We start from the raw sequence: 25,812 nt of genomic DNA, 5'->3' as shown, positions 1-25,812 counted from the left end.
ATTTTTTAAGTAACTTATAAACACAGAGCACACTGTTTTGAGTAGGAGACACAATTTTTCCTTCCCAGCTCATCTTTCATAAAGATCATTCAAGTACCACAAACAAATATTTTAATTGCTCAAACTATTTTTTCAACTTCCAAAACAACTTCTCCACATGTTGCAAAGATTTCTTTCTGAGAAAACATTTTTTTTTCTTGTAACAACAGTAGAAAAACAAAGAGGAATTGTTGGTAATGAAATTCAAACCACAGAACACTTTATAATGGAAAATACGCTACTGCTAAGGAAATATTAGACTAGTTTTAAAAATTTAATCTTTTTACATACCAGCACAGAATATCCCAGGGACTTCACTTCTGACTATTATGGTCCGTACTTTCTTATCAGATTTTAAAGCATCCACAGCTTTTGAAAGCTAAATAGAAACAGGAAAGATAAGAAGGAAAAGAGGAAAAATCATTTTCAGGTTGGTGTCAACACTGTACCATAATCTTAGAAGCAAACAGTTTAATCTTTACACTCACCATTTTTATAAGATTTTTACTCAATGAATTTTTGGCATAGGCTCTGTTTATTCCAAGCACCACAATTCCTAGTTAAGGGGGAAACAAAAAAGCATTTGAGTTAGTGAGGTATTCAGGGAACAGTTCAGTTCAGTTGCTCAGTACTGTCTGACTCTTTGCAACCCCATGAACCACAGCACACCAGGCCTCCCTGTCCATCACCAACTCCAGGAGTTCATGCAAACTCATGTTCATTGAATCAGTGATACCATCCAACCATCTCATCATCTGTCATCCCCTTCTCCTCCTGCCCTCAATCTTTCCCAGCATCAGGGTCTTTTCAAATGAGTCAGCTCTTTACATGAGGTGGCCAGAATACTGGAGTTTCAGCTTCAGCATCAGTCTTTCCAATTCAGGGTACAGATTCCCATATATACAAAGCTAGTTAACTTGGGACTTTGGAATCTACCACCTCTCTGAGGTTCACTTCAAGAGCTTTATCCTAATTTTCATGTTTACCGTCCTTTTCAAGCGTATTTTTGAAAAATTTGGTATACATATTTATAAAATCAATCTCATACTTAACATTCAACACTTTTGTCCAGCCTTTTAGAGAACTTTGTAAGAGCATGCCCCTTCAATTCCTCTCTCTTTACGCACCACCAAGGTAATATGCCACATTTTACAATTCTACACATTTTAAATTTTACATAGCTTAATCAGACTACAGAGTAGGAAGGCCACATTTAAAATATAGCTTTATTATCTTCAGTATACATAGAAGTACACAATAGCTAACAATTTCTTGTCACAGGCAAGCATTATGGGATCAGCTTTTTTTTGCTTGTGTGTGTGTGTGTGTGTATGTGTATGTGTGTGTTTATTAGTCACTCAGTCATGTCCGACTCTGTGCAACTCTGTGAACAGTAGCCTACCAGGCTCCACTGTCCATGGAATTCTCCAGGCAAGAAAGGGTTGCAATTCCTTTCTCCAGGGTATCTTGCTGACCCAGGGATCAAACCCCCGGGTCTCCTGCATTGCAGGCGGGCTCTTTACCATCTGAGCCACCAGGGATTAATACTTCAACTATTCCATTTGCCACATTACATAGTTTTCAATATTTCCATCCCAGGTTTCTCTCCTGACTGTCCCATGTACTTAACAAAGTCACTTACATTTAGAATTTTCGAGTACATGCTTTTTGTCCTAAAATTACAGGAATTTCAATAAATTGTTTTACATGGTATCCATCAAACAAGAAAACGAAATGTACGTTAAGTCTAATTACATTCCCTGCATTTTCAAGTATTATTACTGGTAAAAGAACTTCTGTTTGACTTGGTGTCAATGAGAACTGAATCGTAGAATTTACTCTGTCACTACCCTGTTCCACATCCCAATAGAGGATTATTTTAAGTCAAAAACAAATAAGTAAAGTGCAGCTCATTTGTAAGACTACCACTTTTGCTCAGTATCAAATTTATCTTGGTATATTACCCCTTTTTCAATTCAGGCTATTTCCTCAGTCTCTTAACATAGACAGTAAGTTTGGTCTATTTATCCCCTTACACCATCTGTTTTTTATTTGTCTCTATTTACTTTGTAGAATGGTTTCTAGTTTTCTTACTTCTCTTAAATTCTAACTTATTTATATTTTAATGATCACAGCAGAAAAATTATATACTGAAATGTTATTCTGCCATAAACTACTTCTTTTGCTTTCATTACTATATTTAAGGATTTTTTTAAGTTATGTTTGTCAGCTGCTTACATTATCTATACACTTCATTTCAGGTCAGTAAGGGGACCTCAATAAATACATTATTGACAATCACTGGTCACATTATTCTGAATATTATAATATTCTCATCAAGGGAAATATCATCATATATCAGATTTCACCCAATCATAGGAACCAAAGTTAAACTGGTTTAATGATCATTTGTCATTTGTTTTCTGAACTGACTGTTCTTACTGTTTGCCTATCTTATTATAGTTGTCATTTGCATTTCAAATAATAAATTTTTAGATTACAGATATTAATTCATTATTTATAGAACAGATCTCTTCCCTATCATTCACTTTTAAAAGTCAACTTGTTTATGGCATTTTTTTGCACCAAAGTTTTAACTTTTTATATATTATTGCCTTTGCAACTTTTGACTTAGTATCTTCCTTAGAAAGAGTTTTCAATGAAAACACATGTTCACACAAACACTTACACCAGAATGAACAGAACAGCATTGTTCAAAATTTTCAAAACCTGGAAACAACCCAAATATCCATCAGTTGATGAGTGGATAAACAAAATATAACAAATCCATGTAGTGTAATATTTAGCAAGAAAAAAAAAAAGAAGCATCAATACATGTGCAACATGGATGAACCCTGAAAACATGCTGAGTGAAAGAAGCCAGGGACAAGTGAGCACGTACTGTATAATGCCGTTTCTATGAAATGCTGAGAGCAGGCACATCAGAAGGGACAAAACAGGTAGATCAGTGATTGCCTAGGGCCGCTGGAGATGGAGAGACAGCTAAAGAGTGTTAAGTTTCTTTTTAGGGCAATGAAATGTTCAGTACTTGTAGTGGTGATAGAGGCACATCTCTATAAATGCACTAGAAGCCATTAAATTGTATATTTTAAACAGGAGAATTTTAGGGTATATGAATTGTATTGCAATAAAGCTATTCTAAAAAAATGGCAATATTCACTTAGACCTAGAAATAAAGCCAAATGAGAGGAAGAACAAGGGCAAAAAAGAAGGTACACATGTGTGGTGGAGTGCGAAAGGGGACCAAACCCTTATCCTCCATGGCAAAAAGTCAGTAGACAGATAATACCTAAACGTGAAAATTCCAGAAGTAGAAATATATGTATGTTATTTTAAATGCGATGACATGTGCCCAAAACAATCAGCCAAAGGGTTTTAAATAACTGTTTCTGGAATATGGGAAATGGGGTGGAGGAAAGGACTATTAGTTCAAAACAAACCATATTAAATACTGTTCATATACACTAACTGTATAGGTAATTAGAAAAAGTAAAACTAAACAAATTCAAACAAAATAAAGGATCCTCTACCTCAATGAATAAAACAATCCTCTGCTCCTGTCTCCTTACATTGACTACTTTAATTTCTGCTGCTCTCAACTCCACAGGAGTCTTATTTTCTCTAATATGCACAAACATTTTTGGCTGGAACCATTTATAAAACAGTCCATTATTTTCCTTCTGATTTTAAAAATCAAATAACTGTATTCTAAATAACTATAAAAATCACTCTATATCAGTTACATTTTCTAATTATATATTGAGAGTATGTGGAAAGTGCAATTTTTTTAGTGCTATTTTACATAAACTTTTTCTGGCAAATTTATGAAATATTAATAGACTTATGTGGTTCTCTTCAATATTCTAAGTCAATACTCAATCTTGTTCAAAAATACTAACAGTTATGTTTTCTGCTCCAATGTTAATTTCTCATTTCCTTCTCCTGCTGTTTCACTTCAGCTAGGCCTTCAAGTCCAATATAATATTAGCAAAAATAATAAGTTCCTTTATTTTGTCAATACCTTTAATGAAAATGTTTCTAAGCATTTCACCGTTTAGTACAATGTTTGCTATGCATTTCTAATAGCTTTTTTTCAAACTGGGGAAATTTATTTCTATGTTCAAACTTACATTTTAAAAAGGTCACTCAGGCCACAGTGTAGAAAACAGATTAGAAGGAAACAAGAATATACTAGACCAATATCCCTTATGAATACAGATTTTTAAAAAATCCTCAACAAAATACTAGCAAGTCAAATTTAGCAGTCATGACCAAGAGGGATTTACCCAAGAATGCAAGGGTAGTTCAGCACAAAAACTGAGCAAAGTAATACACCACACTAACAGAATAAAAGAAAATATTTTAAAACTATATGATCACCTCAACTGATGCAAAAGAAACACTGGACAAAATCCAACATGCTTTAAATGATTTTTAAGAAATAATAACTTAAAAACCTCAACAAGCTAGTAACAGAAGGAAACTTCCTCAACCTAATAAAGGACATTTATTTTAAAAAAAAAAAAAAAACAACTTACAATTAACATCATATTTAATGTTAAAAGACTTAAGGGCTTCTCCCTGAGATAAAATTAGATAAGGATGTCCATTTTCACCACTTTATTTATTTAACAATGTAACAGAAATTCTAGCCAGGGTAAGTAGGCAAAAAAAAGAAATAAAAGGAATTTAGATAGGAAAAAAAATGAAAGTGAAAGTTGCTCAGTCGTGTCCGACTCTTTGTGACCCCATATACTATACAGTCCATGGAATACTCTAGGCCAGAATACTGGAGTACGTAACCTTTCCCTTCTCTGGGGGATCTTCCCAATTGAACCCAGGTCTCCTGCATTGCAGGCGGATTCTTTACCAGCTGAGCCACAAGGGAAGTTCAAGAATACTGGAGCGGGTAGCCTATCCCTTCTCAGCAGATCTTCCCAACCCAGGAATCAAACCAGGGTCTCCTGCACTGCAGGCAGATTCTTTATCAACTGAACTATGAGGAAAAGAAAGAAGTAAGTCTATTTCCATCCACAAATAATATGGTCTTACACACAGAAAATCCCAATGAATCCATCAAAAACTATTAGAGCTAACAAGTGAACTCAGAAAAGCTGCATAATATAATACCAATATACAAAAATCAGTTGTATTTCTATACACTATCAATGAACATTCCAAAAATGAAATTAAGAAAACAACTCAATTTGTAACAGCATCAAAATATATATATACACAATCACTTAGGAATAAACTTAACCAAGAAATTTCACTGAAAACTACAAAACACACTGAAAGAGATCTAAGTAATAAAGAAAGACCTCAGTAATAAAAATCAGTCATCAATTTGTTTTCAACAAGGATACCAAGACCATCCAATGGTGCAGGACTTTTCAACAAACAGGGGTGGACAACTAGATATTCACCCACAGAAGAATGGAGTTGGGCCCTTTACTCACAACATATACAAAATTATCTCAAAATGGATCGAAGACCTAAAACTGTAACACTCTTAGAAGGAAACAAATGATAAATCTTCACAATTCTGGTTTAGGCAACACTGACTTAAATATGACAATAAAAGCACAAGCAATGAAAGAAAAAAACAGATAAACTAGACTTCATCAAAATTACCAAGGAAGTGAAAAAGCCCATGAATAGAAAATATTTGCAAATGATACATCTGATATGGGGTTAATATTGAGATTATATAAAGAATTGGTACCACTCACAACAAAAAGACAACTCAACTGAAAAACAGGCAAAGGATATGAATAAATATTTCTATAAAGAAGACATAATAAATGAGATGCATTTCTATCATTTCCTTTTAGATTCCACATATAAGGGATGTCATATGATACTTTTCTCTCTCTGCCTTACTTCACTCGGTGATCAACAACAAGTGGTCAACACTGAAATCAGATTGATTATAGTCTTTGCAGTCAAAGATGGAGAAGCTCTAAACAGTCAGCAAAAAGAAGACCGGGAGGTGACGGTGGCTCCTTATTACCAAATTCAGACTTAAATTGAAGAAAGTAGGGAAAACCACTAGACCATTAAGGTTTGACCTAAATCAATCCCATATGATTATACAGTGGAAGTGAGAAATAGATTTAATGGACTAGATCTGATAGACAAAGTGCCTGATGAACTATGGATGGAGGTTTGTGACACTGTACAGGAGACAGGGATCAAGACTATCCCCACGGAAAAGAAATGCAAAAAAGCAAAATGGCTGTCTGAGGAGGCCTTACAAATAGCTGTGAAAAGAAGGGAAACGAAAAGCAAAGGAGAAAAGGAAAGACTTAAGCATCTGAATGCAGAGTTAGAAAGAATAGCAAGGAGAGATAAGAAAGCCTTCCTCAGCGATCAATGCAAAGAAATAGAGGAAAACAACAGAATGGGAAAGACTAGAAATCTCTTCAAGAAAATTTAGAGATACCAAGGCAACATTTCAAGCAAAGATGGGCTCGATAAAGGACAGAAATGGTATGGACTTAACAGGAGCAGAAGATATTAAGACTAGGTGGCAAGAATGCACAGAAGAACTGTACAAAAAAGATCTTCATGACCCAGATAAGCACGATGGTGTGATCTCACTTAGAGCCAGACATCCTGGAATGTGAAGTCAAGTGGGCCTTAGAAAGCATCACTACGAACAAAGCTAGGGGAGGTGATGAAATTCCAGTTGAGCTATTTCAAATCCTAAAAGATGATGCTGTGAAAGTGCTGCAGTCAATATGCCAGCAAATTTGGAAAACTCAGCAGTGGCCACAGGACTGGAAAAGGTCAGTTTTCATTCCAATCCCAAAGAAAGGCAATGCCAAAGAATGCTCAAACTACCGCATAATTGCACTCATCTCACACGCTAGTAAAGTGATGCTCAAAATTCTCCAAGCCAGGCTTCAGCAATACGGGAACCGTGAACTTCCAGATGTTCAAACTTGTTTTAGAAAAGGCAGAGGAATCAGAGATCAAATTGCCAACATCCACCGGATCATCAAAAAAGCAAGACAGTTCCAGGAAAACATCTATTTCTGTTTTATTGACTATGCCAAAGCCTTTGACTGTGTGGATCTTGTGAACTGGACACGGAACAACAGACTGGTTCCAAATAGGAAAAGGAGTACATCAAGGCTGTATATTGTCACCCTGCTTATTTAACTTCTATGCAGAGTACATCATGAGAAACGCTGGGCTGGAAGAAGCACAACCTTAATCAAGATTGCCAGGAGAAATATCAATAACCTCAGATATGAAGATGACACCACCCTTATGGCAGAAAGTGAAGAAGAACTAAAAAGCCTCTTGATGAAGATGAAAGAGGAGAGAAAAAAGTTGGCTTAAAGCTCAACATTCAGAAAACAAAGATCATGGCATCTCCCGTCACTTCATGGAAATAGATGGGAGAACAGTGGAAACAGTGTCAGACTTTATTTTGGGGGGCTCCAAAATCACTGCAGATGGTGACTGCAGCCATGAAATTAAAAGACGCTTACTCCTTGGAAGGAAAGTTATGACCAACCTAGATAGCATATTCAAAAGCAGAGACATCACTTTGCCAACAAAGGTTCGTCTAGTCAAGGCTATGGTTTTTCCTGTGGTCATGTATGGATGTGAGAGTTGGACTATGAAGTAAGCTGAGTTTTGAAGAACAGATGCTTTTGAACTGTGGTGTCGGAGAAGACTCTTGAGAGTCCCTTGGACTGCAAGGAGATCCAACCAGTCCATCCTAAAGAAGATCAGTCCTGGGTGTTCATTGGAATGAATGATGCTAAAGCTGAAACTCCAATGCTTTGCCCACCTCATGCAAAGAGCTGACTCATTGGAAAAGACCCTGATGCTGGGAGGGATTGGCGGCAGGAGAAGTTGACGACAGAAGATGAGGTGGCTGGATGGCATCACTGACTCGATGGACATGGGTTTGGGTGAACTCTGGGAGCTGGTGATAGACAGGAAGGCCTGGTGTGCTGCAGTTCATGGGGTCGCAAAGAGTCAGACACGACTGAGCAACTGAACTGAACTGAACTGATATGATACTTTCTCTCTGATTCACTTCACTCAGTATGACACTCTCCACTCTCTAGGTCCACCTTTGTTGCTGCAAACGGCATTACTCCATTCTTTTTAACGGCTGAGTAATATTCCATTGTATACATGTACCACCTCTTCTTTATCCATTCCTCTGTTGATGGACAGTGGGTTGCTTCCATGTCTTGGCTACTGTAAGCAGTGCTACAATGAACACTGAGGTGTATGTTTCTTTCCAGGCCATGTTTTTCTCTGGATATATGCCCAGGAAAGGGATTGCAGGCTCATATGATAGCTCTATTTTTAGTTTTTTCAGGAACTTCCCTACTGTTCTCCATAGTGGCTGTTCCAATTTACATTCCTACCAATAGTACAAGAGGGCTCCCTTCTCTCCACACCCTCTTCAGCATCTGTTGTTTGTGGGTTTTTTGATGATAGCCATTCTGACCAGTCTGAGGTAATATCTCACTGTAGTTTTGACTTGCGTTTCTCTAATAATTAGTGATGCTGAACATCTTTTCATGTGCCTACTGGTCATCTGTATGTTCTCTTTGGAGAAATGTCAGTTCAGGTCTTCTGCCCATTTTTTACTCACAGACTTAGAAAACAAACTTACAGTTACTGGGGGGAAGGGAATAGTTAAGGACTTTGGGAAAGTCATGTACACACTGCTATATTCAAAACAGAAAACCAACCAGGACCTGTTGTATAACACATGGAATTCTGCTCAATGTCATGTGCCAGCTTGGATGGGAGTGGGAGTTTGGGAGAGAATGGATATATGTATACCTAAGGCTGAGTCCCTTTGCTGTTAACGTGAAACTACCACAATATTGTTAATTGGCTACACACCAGTACAAAATGTTTCTGATGTTAAAAAATTAAAAAATTTTTTTTTCAAAATGAAACAATGAATTTGTTACTAAAGAAATGCAAACCAAAAACCACAAAAATTACTTTATGCCCAGTAAGATGGCTTTAATTTTTTTAAAAAAGAAACAAGCATTGACAGGGATGTGGAGAAATAAGAACTCTCATATAACTCTCACACAGTCTGGTGGTTTCTCGAAACACCAAACATAAAGTTACCACATGATTCTACTCCTAGGTATCTACCCAAGAGAATGAAAACATACATTCAAACAAATAACTATTCACAAAAAAGTTATATCCATTCAATGACATAGTATTCAGCCATAAAAACAAATGAAATGCTGATACATGCTGTAAAATAGACAAACTCTGAAAACATTAGGCTAAAGAACTCAGACATAAATCACACATGGTATGATTCTACTTCCATGAAGTACCTGGTATAGACAAACTCCATAAAGACAGAAGAGAGATTAGTGGGTTTTGGAAACCTTGTGGAGAAAGGGATGAGGAGGAAGTGACTAAGAACCATGGCTTTGTTTTGAAAGCAATTTGAAAGGAATTAAGACAGTGGTGATGGTTGTAAACATGGAATAACCTAAAAACTACTGGATATACACCTTGAAAAGTTAAAATGGTTAATTTTGTACTATGTGAATTTCATCTACATAGACCAAAAAATAATAATAATAATAATAATTATAGTAGGGCATACTAAACAAGATGCTACTGCAGAGATCCAGGTGAGAGATCACATAGGCTGCGGAGCAGAGATGGAAAGTACATGCTTCTAAAGATAAACTGAAGGTAGTACCAACATAAATATTATCAATAACATTACAAACTCTGTTTATATTCAATCTCTAGATAAAGCACCAGGTCAATCTCTAGATAAAGCACTGGATAAGAGAACAAGATGCAACTATCAAAAGTTCTGATGATATAAACTAAGGTTACAAATAACAGAAATTGTATAGTTAGAATTTTATAATCCTAGCCCTAACCCTAATTAGGGTTCTAAAAATATAAAGAACTAACCCAGAAATCTCTCACTTGAATACAAAGAGAATATGCAGCAATTTTTATAATACCCAAATTTTAGAAACATTAGAAAATCATTAACAAATGATGATTATAAACCTAGAAAATCCAAATCAAATAAAAAACTACTGCAAACAAAAGCATATTTATTTGAAACACATGAAATTAATACATCCAGAAACAATAGCCTTCCTATAAAAATAAATAGAGAAACAGAGGGAGAAAGGAAACCACTTAGAAGATACAGTGAAACAAATTATTTCATTTTTATGAACCAGACAGGAAGCAGGATGACCTGGGATACAGGTAACATAAATGAGCAAGCCCTAAGGGTAGGCACTTTTTAAACTGTCCTTTAAAAAAAAAAAAAAAAGTAGAATTAAACAAATAGAAACATCATGTTTTTATGTTTAAAAAAAACATTATGTAAATATTATAATTTTAAACCCAACACAATGTCAATAAAAATACTAATAAGCCTTTTTCTGAAATTATACATGAACATTTCAAAACTCTTGCAGAAAAATAACCATGCAGGAAAAGGAATGAAAACAAATTAAAAAAAAAGAGTAAAGATGAAGGAGTGAGTACCTGGCCCTACTGAAACACATCACAGCTTTAATCATAAAATAATGGAGAACAACAACATCTACAGAGATCATAAAACAGAACAGAAAGACAGTATGGAAATTCAGCTTGTGATAAAAATGCCCTTCAAAACAGTGGAGTAACGATGATTAAGCAGTGTTGGGACAACTGTATACAGACTTGGAAAAAGATATAGCATCTGTATTTCATTGCTATGATAATTCCTTTATTTTTATCTTGGTAGTTTCAAAAAATGGCGATTTTCTATCATTCCTACCATTCTTCTATAAAAATATGTTCTTCCCTACCACACTGTTTCATGTAATCTCTATGGCTTCATGGATTCTTTATTCAAGGTGCTATATAATCCATTAACACTGTTCCATTAATCCATAAATGTTCAAATTACCCTAGATATGCTCAGTGAGAGCCCTGTAAGGCTGTGCCCTGCCATGATCCTTTTATTATTTGAACACTTCCTTGCTTCCTGGCCCACAAAGATATTCCAGACTCACCTTTCACTTTCCCTGCTCCAGACCTGAAATCAGACATTTCTCCAAAAAGTCCTGGCTTCTTTCTTCAATGAGGGAATAGTCTTTAGAAACCAAAATCTGGATTTCAGATATGTTTATTGCTACCATGCTACTTCATTTCATTTAGACAATTAGGTCAGAAAAGGAAATAAATGTAAATATGTATACATACAATATACTTATGATTTTTATAAGTTTGTCCTGGTAACTCTAATTCAAATCCAATGCAACAAGTTTCTTCTTCACTTCCCCCCATCCCATATTTAAACCATCTCTCTCCTTCTCTTCTCTTTTCATCATAATGATAAGTTTAATTCCCAAGACCAACAGGTTTTCATTTGCTCTATTCTACAATAAAAGGAAAACAAATTCAGAACTATTAAGCCCAACTACTACTAACAACAGACTATTAAATAAATGTCAATGTTCTTTCTGACTTATAACTAAATGATAACAACTTATTCCAAACAATAATGCAATAACGTATGTGGTGACTGTAGCTTACAGAAAAGTGTAAAAACGGGAATATGCATTTATACCTTTACCACTATGAAGTCATATAGTGTTATTAAAAGTAGATGTAGATTAGTTGTAAACATGAACTGCAAATAAGATGGCAACCAATAAAATCTCTAAAAAAGGGTAACTGATAAGCTAAAAGGGAAGACAATTGGCAGAAAAAGAGTGAAAGTCAAAAAATGAAAGAAAAAAATAAGGGCAATGAATAGAAAACAGTTATAAATACATAATAATCCAACTATTTCAATAATCAATTTAAATATGAATGGTCTAAAATTCACTAATTAAAAGACAGATACTGTCAGAGTGGATTAAAACAATACCCAACCATATGACATATACAAGAAATCCACTTTAAAGACACACACTGATTTAAAAAATCAAAAGATGAAGAAAGATAATGCTAAAACTAAAAAAGGGCCTCTCAGCTGGCTCAGTGGTAAAGAAATCATCTGCCAATGCAGGAGTCTTGAGTTCAATCCCTGGGTCGGGAAAATCAGTAGAAGGAAATGGCAATGCAATTAAGTATTCTTACCTGGAAAAATCCCGCAGACAGAGGAGCCTGGCGGGCTACAGTCCATGGGGTCACAAAAGTCAGACACAACTTAGCGACTAAACACAACAACACTAATAAAACCTGGAATGGTAACATTAATTTCAGAGAAAGCAGATCTCAGAACAAAGAACAGTCTGAGTGAGAAAAAGGGATAATGTTGGCGGGATCATTTCTCCAACATAATAACCCATGTGTATTCACCAAACAATAGAGCTTAAATTTGCATGATTTAAAAACTGACAGAATTACAAGGAGAAATAAACAAATCCATCACTACAGTTGCAAATTTCAACGCGCCTCTATCACTAATAGATCCAGCAGGCAGAAAATCAATTAACAATATCAGTTCAGTTCAGTCGCTCAGTCGTGTCCGACTCTTTGCGACCCCATGAATCGCAGCACGCCAGGCCTCCCTGTCCATCACCAACTCCCGGAGTTCACTCAGACTCACATCCATCGAGTCAGTGATGCCATCCAGCCATCTCATCCTCTGTTGTCCCCTTCTCCTCCTGCCCCCAATCCCTCCCAGCATCAGAGTCTTTTCCAATGAGGAATACCAACCAAAAAATCAACTAAATCTAATTGAATACTATATCTAACTGAATATAGAATACTGAATCCAACAACAGCAGACTACTCATTCTTCCCAAGATCATATGGATATTCACCATGACAAACCATATTTTGGGCAAAAAACACACCATAACAAATTTAAAATAGAAATCATACTGAATATGCTCCTAAATAACAATGGAAATAAACCCCAGGAATCAGTAACAGAAAGACAGCTGGAAAACTTCAAAATACTTGGGGATTAAATAAGGTACTTCTAAGTAAAATATAAGTAAAAATATTTCTAACTAAATGAAACTGAAAATACAACTTACCAAAACACGTGTATGTGTCCCCGCCCCCACCCCCGCCCCTTGCCACTTAGGAAGCACCACTATGAACAAAGCTAGTGGAGGTGATAGAATTCCAGTTGAGCTATTTCAAATCCTAAAACATGATGCTGTGAAACTGCTGCACTCAATATGTCAGCAAATTTGTGGCCACAGGACTGGAAAAGGTCAGTTTTCATTCCAATCCCAAAGAAAAACAATGTCAAAGAGCGCTCAAACTACCGCACAATTGCACTCATCTCACACGCTAGCAAAGTAATGCTCAAAATTCTCCAAGCCAGGCTTCAGCAATACGTGAACCGTTAACTTCCAGATGTTCAAGCTGGTTTTAGAAAAGGCAGAGGAACCAGAGATCAAATTCCCAACATCCGCTGTTGGGAACATCGAAAAAGCAAGAGAGTTCCAGAAAAACACCTATTTCTGCTTTACTGACTATGCCAAAGCCTTTGGCTCTGTGGATCACAATAAACTGTGGAAAATTCTCAAAGAGATCAGAATACCAGACCACCTGACCTGCCTCTTGAGAAACCTGCATGCAGGTCAGGAAGCAACAGTTAGAACTCGACATGGTTCCAAATCGAGAAAGGAGTACGTCAAGGCTATATATTGTCACCCTGCTTATTTAACTTATATGCAGAGTACATCATGAGAAACGCTGGGCTGGAAGAAGCACAAGCTGGAATCAAGACTGCCAGGAGAAATGTCAATAACCTCAGATATGCAGATGACACCACACTTATGGCAGAAAGTGAAGAAGAACTCAAAAGCCTCTTGATGAAAGTGAAAGAGGAGAGTGAAAAAGTTGGCTTAAAGCTCAACATTCAGAAAACTAAAATCATGGCATCCAGTAGTGGAAACAATGGCTGACTTTATTTTTGGGGGCTCCAAAATCAATGTAGATTGTGACTGCAGCCATGAAATTAAAAGACGCTTACTCCTTGGAAGGAAAGTTATCACCAACCTAGACAGCATATCAAAAAGCAGAGACATTACTTTGCCAACAAAGGTCCATCTAGTCAAGGGTATGGTTTTTCCAGTAGTCACGTATGGATGTGAGAATTGGACTATAAAGAGAAAGCTGAGCGCAGAAGAATTGATGCTTTTGAACTGTGTTGTTGGAGAAGACTCTTGAGAGTCCCTTGGACTGCAAGGAGATCCAACCAGTCCATCCTAAAAGAGACCAGTCCTGGGTGTTCATTGGAAGGACTGATGTTGAAGCTGAAACTCCAATACTTTGGCCACCTGATGCGAAGAGCTGACTCACTGGAAAAGACCCTGCTGCTGGGAAAGACTGAGGGCAGGAAAAGGGGACGACAGACGATGAGATGGTTGGATGGCATCACTGACTCAATGGACTTCAGTTTGGGTGAACTCTGGGAGTTGGTGATGGACAGGGAGGCCTGGCGCGCTGCGGTTCAAGGGGTCACAAAGAGTTGGATATGACTGAGCAAACAAAGAGTCAGACACGACTGAGTGACTGAACTCAAAATATGTGTGACCCAGCAAAAGCAGTGCTTAAAAAAAAACTGATAACACTGATGCACTTATTAAGAAGTGGAAATCTATATTTCCACCTTAAGAAACTAGAAAACAAACAACAAATTAAATCTAACATAAGTGTGGAAAAAATTAAAAATCAGAAGAAATCAATGACATAAAAACAGAAAATCAGTAGAAAAGAAATCAGTCAAATCAAAACTTAGTTCTTTAAAAAGATCAATAAATTGATAAATCTCTAGCCAGGCTCACCATGGGAGAGAGAGAAAGAAAGAAAACAAATTACTAATATCAGAAATCTTTTGAAAGAAAATACAAAGTACTAACATGAGAAATTCATCACTACTGAACCTCACTGATACAAGCATAGTGAAGAAGCATTACAAACAACTATATGCCAATGAATTTGCTAAGTTATATGAAATAAACCCACTTTCTGAAAGGTACAATCTACCAGGACAAGAAAGAGCTAAGTCAAATAGGCCTACATCTATTAAAGAAATATAATTAACAATTAATAAGCTTCTAAAACAGAAAACATCAGGTGCAGATAGTTTCACTTGTAATTCTACCAAAACATTCAAAGAAAAAAATGATATAATTTCTCTTCCAGCTACAATGATATACAATCTCTTCTAGAAAATAGAAGCAGAAGGGGCATTTCCTTGCTCATTCTATGAAGCAAGCATTTCCCTTATACCAAAACTAGACAAAGATATACCAAGAATGGAAAACTAAAGACCACTATCTTTCATGAACATAACTGCAAAAATCCTCAATAGACTGTTACCAAATTAAATGCAGCAATGTATAAAAATAATTACACCCCAAAATCAAGTGGGATTTATTCCAGGTGTGTAAGACTGGTTCAATATTTGAAAATCAATTAACATAATCAATCATATAATAGGCTTAACAAGAAAAGTCATACAATCATGTCAATAGATGCAGAAAAAGAACTGGACAAAATTCAACCAGAAAAGGGCTTCCCTCATATTTCAGCTAGTAAAGAATCCGCCTGCAATGCGGGAGACCTGGGTTTGATCCGTGGGTTGGGAAAATCCCCTGGAGAAGGGAAAGGCTACCCACTCCAGTATTCTGGCCTGGAAAATTTTTGGGGTCTCAAAGAGTCAGACATAACTGAGCAACTTTCATTTATTTTCACCCAGATAAAAACACTTCTAAGTATGTAGCTCTTCCAGCTACAAGGATATACAATCTCTTCCAGAAAATAGAAGCAGAAGGGGCACTTCCTTGCTCACTCTATGAAGCAAGCATTTCCCTTATACCAAAACCAGACAAAGATATACCAAGAATGGAAAACTAAAGACCACTATCTTTCATGAACATAATTGCAAATTATGAACATAATTGCAATAGACAGAGGTTCCTTCAACCTGATAAAGGCCATCTACCAAAAACCCACAGCTAATATCATACTTAATGGTGAAAGAATGAATGCTTTCACCACATATCAGGAAAAAGATTTGGATGTCTGTTCTTTTATTTTACACTGTAATGGAGGCTTAAGGAAGGAGATTACACAAGAGAAAGAGTAACAGGCATCCAGATTGGAAAAGAATAAGTAAAATTTCTTCTATGTGCAGATGACATGGATCTTGTATATAGATAAATATTAAGAAACCCAGTAAAAAAATTATGAGAATAATTAAGCAGGTTCAACAGAGTTGCATGATACAAGATCAACATACAAAAACAACTGTATTACTGTAGGACGTAATTACTGAAAACTAAGAAAAACAATTCCATTTACAGTAGCATCCAAAAAGAATGAAATAGTTAGAAATAAATTTAACAAAAATCGTGCAAGACTTATACACTGAAAAAATACAAAACACTGCTGAGTGAAAAGATATTCCATGTTCATGCAATGCTTAATTTGCTAATGCTAAGTCACTTCAGTCGTGTCCGACTCTGTGCAACCCCAAAGACGGCAGCCCACCAGCCTTCCCCGTCCCTGGGATTCTCCAGGCAAGAACACTGGAGTGGGTTGCCATTTCCTTCTCCAAAGCATGAAAGTGAAAAGAGAAAGTGAAGTCGCTCAGTCGTGTCCGACTCTTAGCGACCCCAAGGACTGCAACCTACCAGTCTCCTCCGTCCATGGGATTTTCCAGGCAAGAGTACTGGAGTGAGGTGCCATTGCCTTCTCCATGCTTAATTTAACACTGTTAAAAATGCAATATTCCCCAAATCAATCTACCTATTCAATGCAATGCCTATCAAAATACCAGTTGACTTGACTTTCTTGAAAAACTGAGAATTCTCTAGAGATTCTTTGATATTCAACAACAAAAATAAGTAAATAAATAAACTGTTGGTCAGTTGTTGCTTTAGTGGCTAAGTCATGTCCAGCAAGATCATGCACTGTAGCCTGCCAGACTCCTCTGTCCATGAAAATTGTACTACGCCATAATTAAAAACCTAGGTTCTTCAAAATTAACAAGGATGAAAAGACAACCCATAGAACACGTGAAAATATATTCAAGTTATATATCTGAATAGGTACTTGTATCCAGAATATATAAAGAACACTTACAATTCGACAACAAAAGAACAACCCCATTAACAAAGATTTGAGAAGACATTTCTCTAAAGAAGACATACACATGGACAATAAGCACGTGAAAAGATATTCATCAGTTCAGTTCAGTCGCTCAGTCGTGTCCGACTCTTTGCGACCCCATGAATCGAAGCACGCCAGGCCTCCCTGTCTATCACCAACTCCCGGAGTTCACTCAGACTCATCTCCATCGAGTTGGTGATGCCATCCAGCCATCTCATCCTCTGTCGTCCCCTTCTCCTCCTGCCCCCAATCCCTCCCAGCATCAGAGTCTTTTCCAATGAGTCAACTCTTCGCATGAGGTGGCCAAAGTACTGGAGTTTCAGCTTTAGCATCATTCCTTCCAAAAAAATCCCAGGGCTGATCTGCTTCAGAATGGACTGGTTGGATCTCCTTGCAGTCCAAGGGACTCTCAAGAGTCTTCTCCAACACCACAGTTCAAAAGTATCAATTCTTCAGTGCTCAGCCTTCTTCACAGTCCAACGCTCACATCCATACATGACCACAGGAAAAACCATAGCCTTGACTAGACAAACCTTCGTTGGCAAAGTAATGTTTCTGCTTTTCAATATGCTATCTAGGTTGGTCATAACTTTCCTTCCAAGGAGTAAGCGTCTTTTAATTTCATGGCTGCAGTCACCATCTGCAGTGATTTTGGAGCCCAGAAAAATAAAGTCTGACACTGTTTCCACTGTTTCCCCATTTATTTCCTATGAAGTGATGGGACCGGATGCCATGATCTTCGTTTTCTGAATGTTGAGCTTTAAGCCAACCTTTTCACTCTCCACTTTCACTTTCATCAAGAGGCTTTTGAGTTCCTCTTCACTTTCTGCCATAAGGGTGGTGTCATCTGCATATCTGAGGTTATTTATATTTCTCCCGGCAATCTTGACTCCAGCTTGTGTTTCTTCCAGTCCAGCATTTCTCATGATGTACTCTGTATATAAGTTAAATAAGCAGGGTGACAATATACAGCCTTGATGTACTCCTTCTCCTATGTGGAACCAGTCTGTTGTCCCATGTCCAGTTCTAACTGTTGCTTGGACAAGAACAGTGCTGGTAAAGAACATGCAGAAAAGTGGGAGGACTACAAAGACACTCCAGAAGATGTGAATGCATGAAGAAGGAGCAGGTATTAAGAATAACTTGCATTATGCATTTGCTTATTTGTTCTCTTTCTGCCAGAAGCTGGTACAAAGTTCAGAAAAACTATTTTTAAAATGGGTCACAATTACAAGTAGAAATCTGTTGGACTGGAGAAGGTTGGTAGGGACAGGAGACAGGTCATTCCAGAAGGTGTGTGCAGAAGCACTGACACATAAGAGGAGGAAAGGGTAAGGCTTAGGTGCAGCAGAAAGGAGATGCATGATCTGTAAATATCCGCAGTTGTGAGAGCTTGCAGACATTAGAGACCACTGCTGCTGCTGCTAAGTCACTTCAGTCGTGTCAGACTCTGTGTGACCCCATAGACGGCAGCCCACCAGGCTCTGCCGTCCCTGGGATTCTCCAGGCAAGAACACTGGAGTGGGTTGCCATTTCCTTCTCCAATGAGTAAAAGTAAAAAGTGAAAGTGAAGTCGCTCAGTCGTGTCTGACTCTTCACGACCCCATGGACTGCAGCCTACCAGGCTCCTCCGTCCATGGGATTTTCCAGGCAAGAGTACCGCAGTGGGGTGCCATTGTCTTCTCCATAGAGACCACTACAGGTTTCTAACTGAACAGAGATGCAATTCTTGCTTGGCCTTGAAAAAATAACTCCAGCAGCAAGGCAAAGAATAAACTGGGAAGGAGAATGACTGGAGACCTATAGAGGCCACTGCAGAAAACCAGGAGAGACCTTTGTAAACCATAACCAGTGCCACTGCTCTAAACACTAAGTAGGCTGGACAACAATGCAAGAAATAACGACTAAAGAAAGTTGGTGTCTAACTGAGCTTCCACAACAAATTACAAATATGGAACTCCAAAAACCTATGAGAGCTGATATATTCTGCACTTACCTGCCTCCAGCAGCCTAACAAGGCCTACAGGGCAGAGAGCAGTTTGGGGCTCCTCTGACCCAGCAGAGTCATCATACTGCCTGCAGACTCCTGAGAGGACAGAATTTTGGACTCACCTCTAATGAGAAGCAAAGACACCACGGAGACGCCTTCACTTCCATCAGCCTTGCCATGCTGTTTTTCTTTGCACTGCTTACTGCTGGTTTGACAGTAAAGCAAAGCCTATATAATGTTAGACAAAACTAAGTTGTCACCTGGCCAATCCTGAAAGGAAGCGGGTCAATTTTCTTAAAAAACTGTATTTACTAGTAGCTGATTTTTACATTTCAAGTGACTGAAAACATTCTGAATTTATAGTCTGATTTCTTTCCCTTGATCCAGTTGAAACCTAACTGAAGGACTTTTCAGAAATTTTATAAAAATTTATTTTCAGTGTGCATTATTTGCTGCTGCTGCTGCTAAGTTGCTTCAGTCGCATCCGACTCTTAGTGACCCCATGGACTGCAGCCTACCAGGCTCCTCCGTCCATGGGATTTTCCAGGCAAGAGTACTAGAGTGGGTTGCCATTGCCTTCTCCGGTGCATTATTTAGATTAAAAAAAATACAGAATATGGTGCATATTACTAGCTGTACCTGCAATGCTTTTGTGTCTAATGTACTGTTGGTACACCTAATGTACTGTTGGTACACCTAATGTAACTGAAATCCTCCCAAGAGATGGGACGGCTCTAGTCACTCCAGTGCTAATCTACTTTCCAGTTGAATTTCTCAGTATTCTGCCTGTCATGCCATACTACAACCACATTTGCCCTATGTCATTTCCCCAGAACACCATACATGTTCATATGCTGTGCCTTTAACCATGCTCTTCTGTCAGGAATAATAAATAAATTAAATAACTCATCATATACTTCCGAGTACCCACTAAGAGCTAGACTGATACTTAGTGGGCAATTAATATCACACTCCCATCTAGTCTCCACAGCAGCCATACAAAGTCGGTATTACTTTTTCTATATTACCCATAAGAAAATAGAAGCACAGAGAAGTTTGCCTCAGTAATGTCAAATTCCATTGCAAGGAACGCCTTGGACGGCATATGCATCTGGCAAAATCCTAACTTGACCTTCTGAACCTCCCCTCTGGAATCTTCCAATCTCACCGAATATAGTTGATCATATGCGTCTTGAGGGTATTACAACCTTTTGCTCTCATCAAGCTTTTAAAATTAGCATAATCTTTTAATCACCAGTATCTCTCCTGATATATTAGGAACTTACAGATATCAAACATAACTTAACTGGTTTTGCACTTCTGTTTAACAGATTATAGGTGCTCAATAACTGCATGTCAAAATTCGAAGACTACCCTTCTGGCACGCTGCTGTTTCCACCTTTCATGATCCATTTAGCTTCTCCCAACAAGGCAAGTGAAAGGAGCTGGGCTTTAACAGCATTCCTACCGACTGGCACACACCCTGGATCATAACCCTTCCTCCCACTGTATTATTTTGCTAAAGCATCTGTCTCCTCCCACTAAAGGAGCTCAAGGGCAACATCAATATCATCCCCAATTGTGTCTCTCCCCAGGCTTAGCAAAGGAACTGGAAAACCAAGAAAATACTCAAAATTGTCTAATTGAAGTGAAAATAGTCCACAAAACTATCTTTCTAAGATAAAATGAAAAGGAAAATTTTTTTTCAGATGAACAGCTTTAAATTGACGAATACTCAGAATAATAAAGTGCACTTTCACTGCAGCTTCTAAAACTCTCCCCTTCACAGCTGAGTTAACCGAAAGCAATTACAGAGTAATAACGAAATCTGGAAGCAAATATCATTCACCCGATTTATTAATCCTGGCTCACCGAGAGATGAAAGCGTAAGCTGCATTTCTGTCTTTGGCGCCAAGGGCTACTTTTGCAGGTAAGCTACTCCTTAGTACATCTTTAGGCATGTGCTTAGTTGCTCAGTCGTGTCCGATTCTTTTCCACCCCAGGGACCGTAGCCCGCCAGGCTCCTCTGTCCATGGAATTCCCCAGGCAAGAATACTGGAGTGGGTTGCCATGCCTTCCTCCAAGGCAGGGATCGAACCCAGAGATAGAACCAGGTCTCCCGCATTGCAGGCAGATTCTTTACCGTCTGAGCCACCAGGGAAGCCCTCTTTAGGCATGGAAAGCACTAAATAGCTGCAAAGCATGAGTGGGGGAAGGGAGGACACCCCTCCTCGAGCCTCTCCGTAGACACTGACGTCAGCCCAAACACGCGACCTTGAGACCCTTCCCTAGGACCCACGGTCACCCGGGTCACACCCCTCACCTCGGTTCTCCTCCTCCAGGTACCGCACCCGCAGCTCGTCCTCAGGCTTCACCTCTGCGCTGTAGCCCCTCTGCCAGGCCGCTCCCCCAGCCGCGGGCGTCCAGCCCCGGGCCCATATCGTCGAGTCGACCCGAGGGCACGTCCAGGAGCCGGGCAGCCTCCACCTGGGGCCTAGCCGCGCACAGCAAGCGGCCACCAAGCGGGCACGGCTGGCCTGCAAAGTGCCCAAGGCCCCAGGTGCCGCGGAAGCCGCCACCGCCATGTTATCTGTTTACGGCGTGGGCCCGCAGCTGCTGCCCCGCCCACGTCGCGCGCTAGCCAGCCCCGCGCACGCCGCAGGGCACGCCCAGGCCCCGCCCCCGGCTCTCCCCGCCCAGCCACGCCTCCGGGGTCTCCTCCTGACAGGCTCAGACCGGGAATCCTCGCCCCGCCCAGCACCGATGACGGAACTTTCATCACTCTCAGGCCTCCCTTGTCTGACACGAGGTTTCCTAGCTTGTGCACTCAAGGCAGCAGGAAAGTAATTCTCCAAGGCTGTGGAATATTTTTAGGGAAACAAGAATCCTGGGAGAGAGCCCCCTCCCTGCACTCTCTGGGGTCCTGAGTTAGCTGCAAAGGTAAACCGAAACGTTTGGTCTCAGGTTTGGCCTGACAAGGTAGCGGCACTGCCTGAGACCCCAGTTTTCTCATGTGTTAAGAGTCTTGTCATTGTTTAATCGCTAAGTCATGTCCGACTCTTTGCGACCCCATGGACTGTAGCCCACAGGATCCTCTGTCTATGGGATTTCCCAGGCAAGAGTACTGGAGTGGGTTGCCATTCTCTTCTCCAGGAAATCTTCCCCATCCAAGGGTCAAACCTGCGTCCCCTGCATTTGTAGGCAAGTTCTTTACCACTGAGCCTCCAGGAAAGCCCCGTAAGAGTCGTGGGTTATCAGTTAAACGTGCCTGTAAACATAGGTGATTTGTACCATAGGGAGTTCAGGAAGGGCATGAAGCTCAGTTCAGTTCAGTTCAGTCGCTCAGTCGTGTCCGACTCTTTGCGACCCCATGAATCGCAGCACCAGGCCTCCCTGTCCATCACCAACTCCTGGAGTTCACTCAGACTCACGTCCATCGAGTCAGTGATGCCATCCAGCCATCTCATCCTCCATCGTCCCCTTTTCCTCCTGCCCTCAATCTTTCCCAGCATAAGGGTCTTTTCAAATGAGTCAGCTCTTCACATCAGGTGGCCAAAGTATTGGAGTTTCAGCTTCAACATCAGTCCTTCCAATGAACACTCAGATCTGATCTCCTTTAGGATGGACTGGTTGGATCTCCTTACAGTCCAAGGGACTCTCAAGAGTCTTCTCCAACATCACAGTTCAAAAGCATCAATTCTTCTGTGCTCAGCTTTCTTTATAGTCCAACTCTCACATCCATACATGACTACTGGACAAACCATAGCCTTGAATAGATGGACCTTTGTCGGCAAAGTAATGTCTCTGCTTTTTAATATGCTGTCTAGGTTGGTGATAACTTTCCTTCCAAGGAGTAAGCGTCTTTTAATTTCATGGCTGCTGTCACCATCCGCGGTGATTTTGGAGCCCAGAAAAATAAAGTCTGACACTGTTTCCACTGTTTCCCCATCTATTTGCCATGAAGTGATGGGATGGATGCCATGATCTTAGTTTTCTGAATGTTGAGCTTTAAGCCAACTTTTTCACTCTCTTCTTTTACTTTCATCAAGAGGCTCTTTAGTTCAACAGCCAATGAAAACAAGGGTTCTCAGCCCACTAACTCAGGCAGGTGGCATGACCCTTCCCAGAGTCCAGTAATCTGGTGCCACCATTTTAACGAAGAGGCTCAACCCAACCTTGTGCAGAGGTGGGATTTAGAGCACAGAGGCATTTTCCTCAACCAGACAGACAGAATATCAACTTAAAATGTAGGTGCCCATCAAAGTGGTCTTGCCAAGTGGCACAGTGGTAAAGAATCCACCTGCCAATGCAAAAGACACAAGAGACTTGAGTTCGATTCCTGGGTCAGGAAGATATCCTGGAGCAGAAAATGGCAACCCTCTCCAGTATTCTTGTCTGAAAAATTCCATGGACAGAGGAGCCTGGCGAGATACAGTACATGGGGTGGCAAAGTCAGACATGACTGAAGTGACTTAGCACACACGCCTCCAGTGTTAGACCTTCAGCTTTATACAAAGTAAAAAGATAAAGCCAACTGGGTTCCATTTTTGTGTCTGCTGTGAGAATGTCACTGAGGGCATCTTTTATTCTATGTTCTGTAAAGTAACACTTTTGCAATCTCATGAAGTTGAAGGAAGGAACTTCCAAGGAAAAACTGCTTCCTCTGGTATCTTTTCCCTTTTCTTATAATCATGTTCACTTCTGCTGAGAAACTCAGTTTAATTTACAGCTCAACTACCACAATACTTTTAATTATTCACTGTTTAAGTTATTTACTGTATAATATTTATTAAATATTAATTTCAATATTTATAAAATTATATATTTATAAAATAATTTAAAATTTTTGATATTTAATATTAATTTTAATATTATTTAATCAATAGGTAATTAAATCTCTTTACTATTCTTTTACATTAATTGCTAATTGTTTTGATATCTTTATGTTGGTTCATCAATAGATTGTAAACTCAAGTAAAGGAGTTTACAGAACACCTGACACAGTACTATTTGAAATAATACAATTTCAGAAAATACTTGTGATTGATTAGGACAACTGCAGAAGGCTAGTCATAGATTGTTTGTGTTACATTAGAAATCGGAGTAGGGACCTCCCTGGTCGCACAGTGGATAAGAATCCGCCTGCTAATGCAGGGGACACAGGTTCAATCCCTGGTCTGGGAAGAATCCATATGCACTGGAGCAACTAAACCTGGGTGCCACAACCACTGAGCCTGTGCTTTAGGGCCCATGAGCCACAACTACTGAAGCCTGCCCACCCTAGAGCACATCCGCCTCAACTACTGAGCCCACGAGCCACAACTACTGAAGCCTGCCCACCCTAGCACATCCGCCTCAACTACTGAGCCCACGAGCCACAACTACTGAGCTTGCCCACCCTAGAGCACATCCGCCTCAACTACTGAGCCCACGAGCCACAACTACTGAGCTTGCCCACCCTAGAGCACATCCGCCTCAACTACTGAGCCCATGAGCCACAACTACTGAGCTTGCATGCTGCAACTACTGAAGCCCATGCACCTAGAGACAGTGCTCCACAAAAAGAGAAGCCACTGCAATAAGAAGCCCAAGCACATCAATGAGGAATAGCCTCCACTCGCTGCAACTAGCAAAAACCCATGCAAAGTAATGAAGACCCAGCACAACCTAAATAAATAAAATTTAAAAAGAAATCCGAGTAAAATGGATGGCCGATGGCTTTGATGAGCACAGAACCAGTTGAGAAAATACCATTTGGGAACACTTGCTTCTTCCCTAAATGTTGTGACTCTGGTCCTTATTGAAAGGAGTCATGGGGATATCCCCATTTGTAAAGAAAATTGATTCTTAAAAATTAATGCAAATAACAAATATCACCATGACCATAACAACCTGTCAGGGGTGACAGCTAATACATTGTTGTTGCTATTTAGTCACTAAGTTGTGTACCACTCTTTTGTGACCCCATGGACTGTAGCCCTCCAGGCTCCTCTGTCCAGAGGATTTCCCAGGCAAGAATACTGGAGTGGGTTGACGTTTCTTTCCCAGGAGATCTTCCTGACCCAGGGATCAAATCTGTGTCTCCCACATCAGCAGGCAAGTTCTTTACCACTGAACCACCAGGGAATCCCCAGACAATTAATATAGTATTGCCAAATATCAGATCAGACAGACATGACTTTGGATCCTATCTCCATATTGCTTTGCTTTGAGACACTCAGGCATTATTTAAATAATCCATGCTTCTGTGTTTGCAATATAGCTAGCATGATACCTATTTCACCTCACAAATTCTTTTACTTCAATTTCTCCATCTATAGAATGGGAAGGATTATGCCCATTTTATAGGATTAATAACATAAGTATGTGTAGAAGTTAATAAAAGGAAATCTCAACTAAAATCAGTCTGAAAGGCCTATGAAGGGAGCTCTCACACCCTACCATTCATTGTCAATTACCCCAAAAAGGAAGAGGACAATTACCCCAATAGGAAGCTAATCAATTACTTACCCCAGGAAGTAATTTACACTCACAAACAGGAAGTACAACTACTTTACTGCTCCAGGGGAGGAAGAATAAATTCCTTCTTGCCCAACAAATCAAGCCAATGGAAAACACCACAGCTCAGCCAGTGA

General features: G+C 39.4%; 1 protein-coding gene and 1 long non-coding RNA gene across 5 annotated transcripts in view; both read right to left on the bottom strand.

Moving 5' to 3' along the window:
- The window catches only part of AUH (AU RNA binding methylglutaconyl-CoA hydratase), a 180,217-nt gene extending 158,366 nt beyond the window's left edge, over positions 1–21,851 (bottom strand). The window contains exons 1-3 of one of the 4 annotated variants that reach the window (XM_055579120.1): positions 21,501–21,851; positions 528–595; positions 331–418 (exon numbers count right to left, since the gene is read on the bottom strand). In XM_055579120.1, the coding sequence (XP_055435095.1) occupies positions 331–418; positions 528–595; positions 21,501–21,762 (418 nt within the window). In that variant the 5' untranslated portion in view covers positions 21,763–21,851. The remainder of the gene's footprint in view (positions 1–330; positions 419–527; positions 596–21,500) is intronic. The other 3 variants (XM_055579118.1, XM_055579117.1, XM_055579119.1) reach the window with 3 other exon arrangements.
- LOC129650527 (uncharacterized) lies at positions 9,048–11,330 on the bottom strand. The gene is made up of 2 exons (XR_008713805.1): positions 11,112–11,330; positions 9,048–10,361 (listed from the first exon to the last, which is right to left on the bottom strand). It is a non-coding gene; the product is annotated as an uncharacterized LOC129650527 (long non-coding RNA).
- Positions 21,852–25,812: the final 3,961 nt, after the last annotated feature.

This window comes from Bubalus kerabau, chromosome 4 (assembly GCF_029407905.1).
Source record: "Bubalus kerabau isolate K-KA32 ecotype Philippines breed swamp buffalo chromosome 4, PCC_UOA_SB_1v2, whole genome shotgun sequence".
NCBI lineage: Eukaryota > Metazoa > Chordata > Mammalia > Artiodactyla > Bovidae > Bubalus > Bubalus kerabau.
Note: the sequence above shows the minus strand (reverse complement) of the source record. Positions and strands in the feature narration are given on the sequence as shown.